The 14,505-nt window shown below is 36.0% G+C and overlaps 2 protein-coding genes and 1 long non-coding RNA gene across 3 annotated transcripts; all 3 read left to right on the forward strand.

Moving 5' to 3' along the window:
- The first annotated feature begins 1,620 nt into the window (after positions 1 to 1,620).
- On the forward strand, positions 1,621 to 4,236 carry LOC144560397 (flavonoid 3'-monooxygenase CYP75B137-like). Its single transcript, XM_078309589.1, has 3 exons — positions 1,621 to 2,070; positions 2,620 to 3,102; positions 3,439 to 4,236. Exons 1-3 carry the CDS (start codon positions 1,630 to 1,632, stop codon positions 4,063 to 4,065), a joined length of 1,551 nt encoding a protein of 516 aa, XP_078165715.1. The 5' UTR covers positions 1,621 to 1,629; the 3' UTR covers positions 4,066 to 4,236.
- A 1,336-nt stretch (positions 4,237 to 5,572) lies between these two features.
- Positions 5,573 to 6,843, forward strand: LOC144560099 (uncharacterized). Its single transcript, XR_013513324.1, has 3 exons — positions 5,573 to 5,841; positions 6,479 to 6,556; positions 6,695 to 6,843. It is a non-coding gene; the product is annotated as an uncharacterized LOC144560099 (long non-coding RNA).
- Positions 6,844 to 9,304: 2,461 nt separating this feature from the next.
- LOC144560211 (choline-phosphate cytidylyltransferase 2-like) lies at positions 9,305 to 10,364 on the forward strand. Its single transcript, XM_078309388.1, has 4 exons — positions 9,305 to 9,394; positions 9,834 to 9,929; positions 10,071 to 10,098; positions 10,200 to 10,364. Exons 1-4 carry the CDS (start codon positions 9,342 to 9,344, stop codon positions 10,362 to 10,364), a joined length of 342 nt encoding a protein of 113 aa, XP_078165514.1. The 5' UTR covers positions 9,305 to 9,341.
- Positions 10,365 to 14,505: the final 4,141 nt, after the last annotated feature.

Genomic DNA, 14,505 nt, shown 5'->3' on the forward strand with positions numbered 1-14,505 from the left:
TTAGATTCATAAAATTCCTTATAAATCGTCAGAAATATTGACGAAATTGAATGAAGAAAAAAAAAACTCACCTTTAAAAACATGTATGGCCCCCCATGCAATTTGAGATTTTGTTTGAGATACAATTATTTATGTAAAAATTATTCACCTTATAGGTATAAATACTTTCGTTCGTAGATATAAATATTTCTGTACATGGAGATTATTACTTTAGAAAAAAAATCAGTGTTGGAACTTTTGTGGTTTCCAAGGTAGATATGGAAGTTAAGTGCAGAGATAAATTAGGGGATAGAGATGCAGGGACAATTATCATGATCCATAGTTAAAAGGAGATAGAAGAAATAATAGTAAATTTGTATGTGTATAATGGATATTGTAATGCTTTGATGGGGAAATTGGCTATTTCAAAAATTTGGATGGGTACACTAGAAATTTTCTCAATTAAAATAATATTTGATGAAATGCAGTTTATGGAGCAGCCGATTTTGCAGCTGGTTCTTTGAAAAATATACAACATGGGCTCCCATTCTTTATCTTAAATATTTTCAAAATGGAAACGAATAATCATCAAAGAGAACGAAAAATAAATACAAAGAAGTAGAAAAAATAATGTAAAATAAAGTAACGGAAATGAAGGATATCTCAGAACTTGGTAATTGTTTACATGAACTCGAGCTTCAAAATTGAAGGCCCACAATCTACAGTAAGTATATCCGACCTGCAAATCATGCACAAACAGTTGCGGTTTCTGAGTCATGGCCATAAAACTTTCTACATTGCCTAATCAACTTTAGAAAGTTAGCACGTTCAGATATGGATAATTCATAAATACTCGAGTGACATGGTTGACCTCCTATAGATGACAATTATACGCGACATGTAAGGGTATTCTTAAATCTCGAGATGTTGAAGTCTATTAAATTAGAGGGAGAATGGAAATCAGGAAATTAATCATAGATAATGTTAAATAAAAGATTGAAATAGTTTAATGCTGAAATAAAAGATTGAAATAATTTAATGCTGAAATAAAATATTGAAATAATTTAGTGTTGACTAATCCTTCTGAAAAATAAGAGTAATATTAGGATTTATCTTCAATTGTTTGTATGAAATGCATTTTCGTAATTATTATTCATAATCATTCTTCAAATTTTACAATTTACGTTCTTAAAATAAAATAGTGTAATTACTTTAAAAAATAACAGTAGCCATATAAATATATAACTAACATTTATTATTTCAACCTTAAAAAATTTCAATATTCTTTTAACTAACATATATTTTATTTTCTCTTTTTGATTCTTAATTCATATCAGCCACATATAAAAAAAAAAACTCAAATCACCACCTAGGAAAAAAACATTGGAAATCCAAACATATTTTTGAAGTTAATTAGGGACCACAAACATACTTATATTTTTTTTTCGTCAGCAAACATTGTGATAAAAGAAGAAACAAGTAAATATTACGTACTATCACCACTAATATATATGACAAGTAACAATTACGACTAAATACCGAGTAGCATAGAAGAATATAATTCAATGCAATGCCGTAACAAAAAAGCAATTAATCACCACCACAAGAAACCGTGATAAAATAAGCATTCCTGGCAGCATATCATATCTCATGTCCTACAGATTTCACACTCATCTCCTCCTTCCAATGATGGAACCAACTACTTTCCTCTACGCATTCCTCCTTACAACTATCTTTCTCTACACAACCCTTCTCCTATTTCGCAGAAGAAGAACACCTCCACTGCCACCAGGCCCCACAGGGCTCCCTCTGGTTGGAAGTCTTCCATTTCTAGATCCGTCACTTCACACATACTTTGCCGATTTGTCCAAAAAGTATGGCCCGATATTCTCCCTACGACTCGGCTCCAAGCTGACGGTTGTTATTTCCTCCCCATCCCTGGCTCGTGCAATCTTGCGGGAACATGACGACACATTCTCAAATCGAGATGTCCCCACAGCCGCCTTCATTCTTTCCTATGGTGGCAATGATATAGGATTTTCTCCTAATGGACCTACCTGGCGCATGCTGCGTCGTGTCTGTGTGCATGAGGTATCATTATAATTAAAAGTTAGTCAACAAATGGATACAAAACAAAAAAAAAGGAAAAAAAGAAATACACCAAAAATAATTCAGTACTGGCCAGTATGATTCTCAATCCATCTTGACCATTTTTCTTAACATTTTCTAGGACAACAATACTTCACTTTGGATTAGACTTGTCAAAAGCACGATAGCTTGATCCCGCCCCCACAACACCCAAGGTCACCAATCAAACATAACCACAATATTTGGAACTTGAAACTGCAGCACCTTGTGTTGTGCAGTTCACGTGCATATAGGTTCACCAAGATTAGTTAGCTTAGAAGTAATGAGTTGTTGAACCATTTCAACGAGAACTTCATGTTCCAGGCTCAGTTAAGCTATGTTTCAATTCATCCATTTTACCATAAAGAAAGCAAAAGCAATACTGAGCTATATACAATCTGATTTGTATGATAGGGTTAGTTAAACCCAAATGTGCCTATGCTAAGGTAATGGACCAAAATACACCATCCATCCACTTGGCATAGACTAACAACCAGTATAATGGCATGACAGGTACTGTCTCCCTCCAGTCTTGACAGAGTCTCAGACCTCCGTCAGCAGGAGATTTGGTCTACCATACGCCGCATCCGTGAAAGATGTGGTACCCCGGTCAACATTGGTGCAGAAATGTTTCTAACTGCGGCGAATATAGTAACAAGCACGATATGGGGCCGCACACTTCAAGAGGAGAAGGAGAGAGAATTGGTTGACAAAGATTTCAAAAAGGTTATGGCTGATATGAATGACTTGTTTGGCCAGCCCAATGTGTCAGACTTCTTCTCAGCCTTGGCTCAATTTGATTTGCAAGGGGTTCAGAAAAAGATGGAAGTCCTAAGGGGGAGATTCGACAGCATTTTTAAGAGAGTGATAGAGAAGAAATGTAGTGGGGAAGGGGAAAGAGCCGATGACCTCCTAGGGATCATGCTAAAGATGGAGAGAGAAGGTGGAGATAGCAAAACCCCCTTCACTATGACTCATGTTAAGGCCTTGCTCTTGGTATGTAACGTTACTAAACTTATATAACATTTACCTTTACTTATTGGAGGTCCAAAATGGAAAAAGCAAGGTTGCTCCATGAATACTTTGCTTCTCCATTTCTTTTTCATGGATAGAAAATATAGTTTGCCGTATTACTCCCTTTTCGATAATACCATTAGTAAGTACAACGATAGAAATATAAGAGAGTTAGTGTAATTACAAATAGGTTTAATAGTCCTAAAGAGCTTTATTACTTCTTTAATGAAATTCTAGGAAGACTCTATGTTAGCACAAATTGCAAAACTGTTATCTCCACTGAACAATATTCTCAGAAATAACAACGTTGTGTAACAGGACATGTTTGCGGGAGGAACAGATACAACGTCAACCGCTATTGAGTGGGCCATGGCTGAGATTATAAAAAAGCCCAACATACTCAAAAAAGTACAAGATGAACTTATCCAAGTCGTGGGAAAAGACAAATTGGTAGAGGAATCCCACTTACCACAACTCCCATTCCTCTCTTGTGTTATTAAAGAAATTCTTCGCCTCCACCCTATACTTCCGCTCCTCATTCCACGCAGACCCAGCTCCCCTTGTACAATTGATGGCTACCTCATACCAGAAGGTACCAGAGTTTTTGTGAATGCATGGGCAATTCAAAGGGATCCATCACAATGGAAAGATCCATTGGAGTTCAAACCAGAAAGATTTTTACAAGAGGAATTCAAGAGAGATTTTAGTGGCCAAGAATTTGACTACTTACCGTTTGGATCAGGAAGGAGAATTTGTGCCGGTGTTGCCATGGGTGAGAGAATGGTAGGTCATTTGCTAGCCACATTGGTGCATTCATTTGATTGGAATCTCCCAGAAGGCAAGGAGGTCGATTTGTCAGATAAATTTGGGATTGTGACAAAGATGGCTGTCCCTTTGGTTGCTATACCTACACCCAGGCTATCAAATGACAAGTTGTATTACTAATTATTAATTTGGGATGTGGTGTTTCCCAATATGTTTATATTACAAATTAAAGTAGACAAGTACAAATAAATGATTTTGTGTAACTATAACAGTCTATTTGAAGAAACTGGGTACAAAATTCATAATATAAATAAAAACCTGTACTTGAGCAATTCTTCAGATTTTATGTTATTTCTTGCCTTATGCCATAATCTGTGTAGGCACACTTCGTACAACCAAATCCCAAGTCTCTGTATGAGGCCATACTTGAAGACCAAGCATTCTCTCCAGAACCCTAGCTGCATCAACCACATTCCTGACCCCACAATATCCATTAACTACACCAAGAAATATTGAAAAATGCAGCACCATCCCCATGGCCATCATTTCCTCCAAGTAACCTTCCTCTTTATAAATACTCCACACGTGCAAAGGCCATGAACCATTGTTCTATACGAGACCAGATTCGGACAAATCCCTCTCCAAGACATATCATCAAGCACCTTGCATGCATCAAGTGGTTGTCCCTCCCGACAAAATCAAACAGTTAACATGTTAATTATGACGTCACTGAACTTTGGGGATTAGTCGGGGAATTCAGCCACTGGAACTGAATAATTTCTCAAATATTATCACTAAATTTCTCAAAAATATGATGGTTGGGACTAGCGCAAAATGGAATTTGTTTGTGCTGTAGAACCAACAAGTAACGTAACGTGTTATCGACCTCAGTGGGCTTGGTCCGTCATTACAAGGTCTTGTAATTTCATAAATCTGTCATAAATTGGTAATTAGGTGCCATAAATTTTTCAAATAAAGAAGCGCCAAAACTCTAAGAGACAGAGAGGATTTAAGGGTGAAAGAGAGAGTCATTCACTAGTACAAAAAACCCCTTCACCGACCCTTAATCACCGACTGTTTTAAGCAAAGCATCAGTGTTGCTCATACTACACTGACTCTTTTATTAAATAACAGTCAGCGTTGTTCTTCAACACTGACGCTTTATAAACAGTCAGTGTTGGTACTCAACAGTGACTGTTTTTCAAAAAACAGTCCGTGTTGCACACCAACACTGACTGTTTTTCAAGCGCCAGTGTTGAGTACCAATACTAACGCTTTAAAAACAGTCAGTGTTGGTACTCAACACTGACGGTTTATGAAAACAGCCAGTGTTGGTACTCAACACTGACGGTTTATAAAAACAGTCAGTGTTGAGTACTAACACTGACTGTTTTGTTTTTAATTTTCGGAACCGTCGATGATTTTTGCCAACACTGACTCTTGTGGAGCCGTCGGTGATTTTTGATGAGCCGCACTGTAAATTTCATTTCGCGGGTTTGTAACTCAAAATTTCGATCAGCCGCGAAGCACATGTACAACCTATTGATTTTCATTCTAAAAACGCCGAAGCATATATACAACTCTAAATTTCCAGCTTCTTTGCTCTCCGCCTCAGCTTCTCAAGAAACGGTAAGGAACTCCGCCTAAGCTTCAGCTTCCCTTGCTCTCCGCCTTACTCTTCGCCTTGCTCTCCGCCTTGCTGTCTCTCCCCCGCCTCAGCCTCCCTCGCCCCAAGCTCAAACCCTACCCCGCCTCAACCTCCCTCGCCCCGAGCTCAAACCCTACCCCGCCTCAACCTCCCTCGCCCCGAGCACAAGCCCTACCCTGCCACAGCCTCCCTCTCCCCGAGCACATACTAGGCCCTATCCCGCCTCACCTCTGGATACATGAGTACTAAGCATGCAGTTGTGCTCTTCAACCGATATTCAACTACACGTTAACTCTGAGCTTCTCAAGGTAATTAATTTCATTAATTGACAGGGCGTGGGGACAAGAAAGTAATTACAAACACTAATTTGGTCTGATTTCCCATTTTTCCCTTTGGATACTGGTACTGGTTTCATTGGGTCATGGGTACTGTTTTCTTCTAGCCACTGGTACGGCTACTGGGGTTTGCCTTCACTGTTACAGGCATACTGTCCCTTTTACTGTCCCTGTCTTTTAGAAGTCAATGGCTTAACTTGAGAGGGACTGAGAGTGCTTTTACTGTCCCTTTTACTGTCCCTTTTGCTGGATTTTAGTTCAACCCAAAAATCTGTCAAATTTTCTAGGAATCAACCTAAATTGGCCACTATAATATAGTGAGGGACTGAGAGTGCTAGTTAAGAAAATTGGCCACTGTAATCAATGTATTTTTTTGTTAAGAAAATTGGCCACTGTAATCATGATTATTCATTTTTGGATGCAGATTTCATTTTTCAGATAGGTTGTCGTAGGTTATTTCGGTATTTCATTCAGTACCAGCCATTAAATATGAAAATAAGTTTCAATTGTTCAGATATTATTCCACCATATTCACTCTAATAGATGGTCATTTTTAGAATTCTACGTTATATAATTTTGTATTCTATCTTTTTTATTGTACTTGAGGCAGAAATTGGCATGGCTCACAGAATCCATTGCTGACCTTCTAGAAGAGGGTGGTGAGCGGGATCCAAAGATCCTTGAACAGGTTTGACCTTCTGCTTTGACACATTGTGAAATAATAATAAATTTTAATTTTTTGAGGTTTACAGTTTATGTGAATTAATGGTACAATAAAATTTTGGCATTGACTTTGTGATTTCTGCTTGTTGAATTGTTAAATTAGGTACCAAGCTTCCAAGGATGACCTTGCTGTTTATGCAATTCTGAACTCGGCTCCCTCTTACTAGTATGTCAATGTTGCTAGGTGGTACAGCCACATTGATGCCCTTATCAGATTGACGTACTGGCATAATTTTTTTTTATATAAAATTTTACCAGAATTTATAGGTACTTGTTGGTTTTTAAGTCAATTTAAGTCAATAATGAAATTAATATGCTGATTTTATATCATCAGCTCTTATAACAAATGCTTGTCAATTCATGTAGAACACCAAAGGTGAGAGTTGTTAATTGCAATTTAGCATTGACATAGATGTTTTCTTTTAATAAATTGATCTTGATTATAATTTATCACACCAAAGGTGAGATCGCTCTTGGTGTTGTTTGCATTGACATAGATGTTCTTTTAATTTTTTTTTTCTTGGTACTTAGGGGATGAGTTTCTTTGTTTTGAGTTGTAATAGCTGGTAAAATGACTATATCACTACTAATTTATAATCCTTTTTTACCAAAAAAAAAATGTGTTTCGGGTATGCAATATTATTTAGAGAGGCTATCTCGAAGGTGTTGAGAACAAAGATATCAGTGTGTTGCTTCTACATGGACAACAAATTTTGGAATTATGAGGGGTTTACATACCTGCTGTTTAAGGATTACGATAGCCTTTAAATGAATTTTAGCGGATCTTTTATATTTAGAATCAAATATATATATTCAAAATGGATGCAAGCCTATGGTCATTTGAATGAAAAAAAAAAAAATCTTATGAATGTTTACAAGGTCTGTCATGATTTATATGTAATGGGATACAATTATTGATTTATGAGATTATAATTACTTGAGATTAATTATTGTGATTTAATAATATCAATTCCCACTGCATCGTGTGGGCACTTGACTAGTTTGCAATTACAAATCAATTGCACCAATGGAGATCGGGGTTGTATGATTCAAAATTAATGGAGACATCTATTGGTAATTATGACCCTTCATCACCCATCATCACCCATCAAACGATTCATATCAGCAGATGATGAAATTTATGATTTTTGTACAGCAAATAATATGAATAAATTCCAAAAAAAAATATTTCCTACTTTTATACATAACTTGTGACCAAATAATGTTTGTAATTATCAATTTTATATAATTTCATCAATATTTGTTCAAACAAATTGAGCTAATAACTGTGGACCGTTCATTTTCTTATGAATAATCAACGGGTGATCTGCAATCAAATAATTCCTAATTTATTTTAAAATGATCATGTTAGTACCAGGAACCTTAAAAACAAAAAATAATTGGAGTTCCAACAATTGTAAGCTTCAATCCAATGTGTAATGTTTATAGTCTTACGATCTCGTTATATTCCGTTGCTTGGATGGATGTGTAAATGAACATCAAATTAGATCAAACTCACCGACAATGAATTTAATGGAACACTCTTTGATCTGAACGGTTCCGATCAACCAACGGACGACGTTTGTCTTTGTTCCTTCATTATCTCATCCAACAAGAGTTGATGTTCTATAGTCTTTGATGTTTGACATAAGTCCTTGATACAACATGCATGCACAACTATATAATTTAATTTGTCAAAATTATTTAATAATGCAAAAAAAATGTTCTAACATTATCTTTTGGTATAAAATTTATCAATATGTACACTTATATGTAGAATGATTTATATGTATAGCTCACAAACAATATTATATTCAGCGGTAAAAATCACCGACGGCTATAAAAAACAGTCAGTGTTAACATCCAACACTGACTGTTTTTTTTAAAACAGTCAGTATTAGCAACCAACACTGACTGTTTTAAAAAAAAACAGTCAGTGTTACAACTCAACACTGACTGTTTTGCATAGCCGTCGGTGATTTACATCCAACACTGACGGTTTTGTATACCCGTCGGTGATTTACATCCAACACTGACGGTTTTGTATACCCGTCGGTGATTTACATCCGCTCTCAAAATTTTATTTCCCCGTCAATTTGCGCCATTTCCCTTCTTTTTTGTCCAAAAATTTTCATTTCCCCCGCCCTCCTCTATCCCTCTTTTGTGATACCGCACTAGATCTGACGCGCTCCCATTCTCCTCCTCCTCTCCACCGATCATCTCCTCCTCTCCACCGACCATTCTCCTCCTCCTTCTCTTAGGCTACTCTCTCTGTCGCCGCCTCCGCCATCAGATCGCCTCTCTCCTCCGCCTCTTCACCCATCGGCGCCTCTCCTCCCATCCTAGCGCGTCCTCCACTCTTCACCGATTCTCTCCTCCGCCTCTTCACCCATCGACGCTGCTAGCTTGATGCTTCTGAGTTCTGATCAATAGTGCCACGAAGCCAAACGTGAGTGTGTTTTCTTTCTTTTTCCACTTCTAAAGCATTTTTTAAATCATAACCTAAAAAGTCAATCCATCTACCTAGGCTGAAATTAACCTTAATAGGCTTGATTCTGGTAAATTATTCACTGTGGTTTACCGTTTGTTGTGCATCCTTGAAGATACGAGCTTTGCTTTTTAGTTTATTTTGTCTCTCTTGTGTGTCTACCACTGTTATCCATTTGTTTGGGGGCAGAATGGACTTCTGGTTTGGATGCAGATTTCATTTTTTTATTTACTTTTGCATTCTGCTAAGGGTAGCTAATGTCATGATTATTCATTTTCTTGTTTCAGGTGTTTACCTCTTGGTCATATACCATGAGTATGGTTCTCTTTACTGATTTTTTGTTCACTGTTATTCCATATTGTACTGTCATATTGAGAAATTAGTAAGCAACATTCTAATAAAGCACAAGCATAAGAGGCTTCTTCTATTAAATAAATTCATTCAAGAATACAAATAAAAAAATGTTATCTTCTTGTCGTTTTTCTTTTTGTTAGCAATGTCACCCTGTTTTAACAAACAAAATTGAACAAAATCCTGCTCTATAATCAGTGCTTAGTGCTTGATGAAACCCTTTGTCAGAATCAGTCACTTTTGCTGGTCATGATCTTCCAAAGAAAGTTGATTTGCATTCTGGTTGATAACAATTACTTATTTGAGGCTTATGTTCAACAATCGACGCTTAATTGAGGTTTACTTTCGAGTTATATACAAAGGCTTTTCTTGCTTTTAAATTCTCTTCTTTTTGTTTTTTTAGGTGGGTTGATGAGGTAATTCCTGATGCTTCATGGGTTGTCACAAAGGAGATCATTGACAAGCATAAAATTTGTTATGTTGCTCATGATGCACTCCCGTATGTTTATGTTCCATTAATAGCTATCATTTTTTTGTTAGATAATAAGACATCTCTTATTAGATAATAATTTTATATATCAAATCTTTTTAACTTGCTTCATGTTTCTCATTTTGCCCTCCTTTGATATGCTGATGTAAGTGGTGCTGGAAATGATGTCTATGAATTTGTATACTCTCTCTCTCTCTCTCTTTTCTTTTATTGTAATGAATAAATGACTTGTGATTTTCAAGTTTTATTAACAATAATAAAATTTGGCTTCTCTTACAGGTGAAGAAGATTGGTAAATTCATGGAAACTAAAAGGACAGATGGGGTTTCCACATCAGATCTCATAATGAGAATCTTAAAGGATTACAATCAATATATAATGCGAAATCTGGCACGTGGTTACACAAGAAAAGATTTAGGTGTTAGCTATGTCAAGGCATGTTAAATAATCAACTTTGATTCTATCTTTCTTAATGGTGAAATGAATTTTATTTAATGGGTAGATAAAATTGAGGGCTGTACGTTTCGTTTGTACCTTTAGTGCTTTAAAAAAGTTTAAGGGCCTGTAGTGCTTTAAAAAAGTTTAAGGGCCTGTAGTGCTTTAAAAAAGTTTAAGGGCCTGTAGTGCTTTAAAAAAGTTTAAGGGCATTTTTTTTAATTGTTTTAGCTGAAATTCAGTTGAACTTACATAGCATCATAACTCTAGGTGAATTAATTACTAATTAATTGCTATTTTTATTAACATATTTTAGGGGTAGAGAGAACAGCAACACAGTAAGAGATAAAGGCATACAAAAACTTAGCCTTGCGACTTCACCCGAATATGAAACCCAGGAGATGAGGTACTTTATTTGATAACTGCACATACTTTATTTAAGTGGTTTTGCCAATTTTTAGAATTTTTAGAAATGCAGAACAGCACTTAACAGTGCTTGAAAGACGGGCAGATTTGGTAATTAAGCAGTTTTTGTATTTTGAGAATGTGAAAATTAAAAATGCTTAATAAATACTTAGAAAATCCTAAAAATATAAATTTTTTGGTCTAATTGTGTGTTTTGAAGTCCTTTATTTGACTGTATCCTTGATTTTGTCATTTGGTCCCTGTAGCTGATTGTTCTATTCAGTTTTCTGATGCTGGTCATTTTGTGCATCTCTTGTACCAGTTGAGTGCCTCACTTGGTTCATTTGTTCTTTTGACTGGTACAACACCTGACATTGACTGGTACACATGTTGTAAGTCTGGTTGTTATGCTAACAAGTCCCTTTTAATTTATTTATATCATTTTAGATATGACAGAGAGCTTTTAATTGTGAAAATCACTGTTTTTGAAGATAAAATTCATAAGCAAATGCTCTGTCAGTCTGAGATTATGCAAGATAGTCCTTGTCATTTCTTTTATTCTGACTAATTAAATACTTGTATAGGTATGCACTGCAAGAAAAGAATGTGACATTGATGACATCTTGAACTATAGAGCATGTGCAGAGAAACAGTTGCAGGTTCTCTCTGTCTTCAATTTTGGTGGAGGACCATTTAGTTTTTTGAGATAACATACAGTACCATATTGTTTTATCTTAGGTGGGATTAAGAATGATGTGTAGGTTAGGTGTGCTTGGTTTTTTTTGGTGAATGAATCTATTATGTTGTGTCTTTTGGTGAATGAATATATTATGTTGTCTAAATTATTTGTATGATACATTGTTTAACATCAATAAATGTTAAATAGTAATATATGGCTAGCAAGAATATGGAGGCTAGCCCAAATATAAACAGAACCATGCCGAAATTTTTATATCAACACTGACGGTTATAAAGCTAATAACGACTATTTTTAATATATATATACTGACATTTTTAACATCAACACCGACTCTTTTTCAAGCGTCAGTGTTGAACCCAACACTGACGGTTTTTAACATCAACACCGACTCTTTTTCAAGCGTCAGTGTTGAACCCAACACTAACGGTTTTTTAAGCGTCGGTGTTGAATACCAACACTGACGGTTTTTTAAGCGTCGGTGTTGAACACCAACACTGACGGTTTTTTAAGCGTCGGTGTTAAACACCAACACCGACGCTTAAAAAACCGTCAGTGTTGGTGTTCAACACCGACGCTTAAAAAACCGTCAGTGCTGGGTTCAACACCGACGCTTAAAAAACCGTCAGTGTTAAACACCAACACTGACGCTCTAAAAACAGTCAGTGTTGTACTTAACACTGACTCTTTTTCAAGCGTCGGTAAAAGGTAACCTTCACTGGCACCGGCTTTACTGATGTCGCTATAACAGTCGGTGTAGGGGTATTTTAACAGTCGGTGAAGGGGTTTTTTGTACTAGTGATTTGATTAGATAGGAGGGCTGTGGGAATTGAAGGAAAGAACAGTGATAGAAGAGGCGTGAATTATAAAAAACCATATTACATTTTAGGAAAAATTGGTTATTTGTCACTCCAAAACCTTAAAATTTGAAAAATGCCACTCCGAAATTAGAAATTGGTTATTTGCCACTCTAAACTTAGTTAATTTTTAATTTTACCACTCCAAATAATTAATGACTAAAATATCCTCTTTCTCTCCGTCCCACTCTCTTGTTTCTGCTTAAGATTTGCATGTACTTTTGCTTTCATTTTAATGAAAGAATTCAATCAAAGGGTTACATAAATTCAATAATGTAGGACTAAAAAATATATCCTACCAGTATTGGTCTCTTTCCAGTAAAACAGGAATGCATCAAAGGTATCAGAATAGTCATCGGTGCTCCTGTACCCTTCGGGGTCGTTCGGCAACAAAGGATTAAGAGTGAAGGATTAAGAGCTTAAGGAGCGCTAAGGAACCGATGTTCGATTGTCTTAATCCGTGAATTTTGCTAAGGAAGCTAAAGGAAGAGGTATGGGTGCCTTAAAGTTTGGACAGAGGATTAAGATCCAGGCAAAAGGAAGCTAAAGGAGGTGTTCTTAATCCGCGCTAAAGAACCGGTGTTCGGTAGGATTAAGTGGCGAAGGAAGCTAAAGGAAGCGGATTAAGCCTTAAGGAGGCTTAATCCTTTATTTGCGAACAGCCCCTTCAGGATTAAATGCCCCAAAATTTGAAGTTGTTTCCGGTGTATCCTATGATAACACATGGCCCCTTGAAGTCGCTACAACGGTGAAAATCATTGGCACCGAAGCCATCTGTGGAGGCTCTGTAGCAGCATTTCAATTCTCTCCTATTAATTGACAAACTAAGACAAATTAGCTCCTTTGTTAGTGTGAAAGAAAAGGTAATTAATGAATTCCCTCTCAAGTGTGTATCAGAAACCAGGGAAAGACAGAACAGATAGTAAAGCCCATGGGCGTAGAGAGTTCGGATCCTCTGATGTAACTCAAATTTCAACAATCTATTTAGAAGAAAAGAGTGGGATGGAGAGAGATGGTATTTTGGTCATTAATTATTTGGAGTGACAAAATTAAAAATTAACTAAGTTTAGAGTGGCAAATAACTAATTTCTAATTTTTTGGTGGCATTTTCAAATTAAACACAGCTATATATAAAAGACCGTGTACAATGTACAACACAGTTCTTGAATAAATCGTGTATAACTTATGACAGGGGTAGTCATAGAGCTGTGAAGCACCAAAAAATCTAAACAAGATTTATACACGATTATATTTTAAAAGTCATGTACATTTGTTCTAAATTTTTTTTTTTTTTGGTGTGCTTGCTAGCATCCTTGTGTTTTAATTCTGATTGTTAAAGAAACATAAAAAAAAAAAACTAATTTGTACAAATTTGAAATTATTTATATATACATACAATTTTTCAAGGTTATTAACAACTTTTGTTAGTCATGGAATATGAGGAGGGATCCAATTACACCATTTTATGGTGACACATCACGAGCTCTGATACCATTGATAAACTAAACATCCACACCATTAAATAAGAGAGAAAATGAGGAGATAATGGAGAGGGGCAGGACTTAAATTGGAGTTCAGGGCCAGAGGGTGAAAAGGCGCGCATAGCAAGAGTGGGTCGGTACAAGAAATCCATGTTTGGAGATTGACTATAATGGTTTAGCATTAACAAATTATGTACAAAATTTGGTGACTTTCATAAACAACTGTATTTTAACTGACCGTGTGAGTATGTATGAGCTTTTTTTCACGCAAGCGACTCCTCCCATTACACATTTTTAATGTGTAATTTATTTTTTCATTCGTATATGATTATTGTGTATAATCGTGTTTTTCTGTACTAGTGCCAGTATAAGAAAAAAGGTTGTGGTGCTTGAAATTTCAAGTAGACCGGCCACCATATGTCTCTTTATTTCATCAGTAAGGCTAATTTTCAACTCGTTGATTTTCAAATTTCTCTGAATTATGACAAGATAGTGATATTCGTGTTGTGTAAAGATCAAAGACTAAAATATTTGAATATCCAAGTAACTCACGCACATCCAAAAATCTCAAAATAAAAAATCATGGACTTTTACTTTTCATATGAAAGTTACTCTGAATTATAACAAGATAGTGATATTCGTGTTGTGTAAAGACCTATGTTGCACGGATATGGGTATGGGTATCGTATCAGATACGATACGAATACGGA

The sequence above is a fragment of the Carex rostrata genome, chromosome 10 (assembly GCF_964058835.1).
Source record: "Carex rostrata chromosome 10, lpCarRost1.2, whole genome shotgun sequence".
Classification (NCBI taxonomy): domain Eukaryota; kingdom Viridiplantae; phylum Streptophyta; class Magnoliopsida; order Poales; family Cyperaceae; genus Carex; species Carex rostrata.

Coding starts and splice junctions, on each gene's coding strand:
- LOC144560211 (XM_078309388.1), top strand. CDS start 9,342: ATGATTATTCATTTTCTTGTTTCAGGTGTTTACCTCTTGGTCATATAC. Junction 9,395..9,833: donor CTCTTGGTCATATACCATGA/GTATGGTTCTCT, acceptor TTGTTTTTTTAG/GTGGGTTGATGAGGTAATTC. Junction 10,099..10,199: donor GAAATGATGTCTATGAATTT/GTATACTCTCTC, acceptor CTTCTCTTACAG/GTGAAGAAGATTGGTAAATT.
- LOC144560397 (XM_078309589.1), top strand. CDS start 1,630: ATGTCCTACAGATTTCACACTCATCTCCTCCTTCCAATGATGGAACCA. Junction 2,071..2,619: donor GTCGTGTCTGTGTGCATGAG/GTATCATTATAA, acceptor ATGGCATGACAG/GTACTGTCTCCCTCCAGTCT. Junction 3,103..3,438: donor ATGTTAAGGCCTTGCTCTTG/GTATGTAACGTT, acceptor GTTGTGTAACAG/GACATGTTTGCGGGAGGAAC.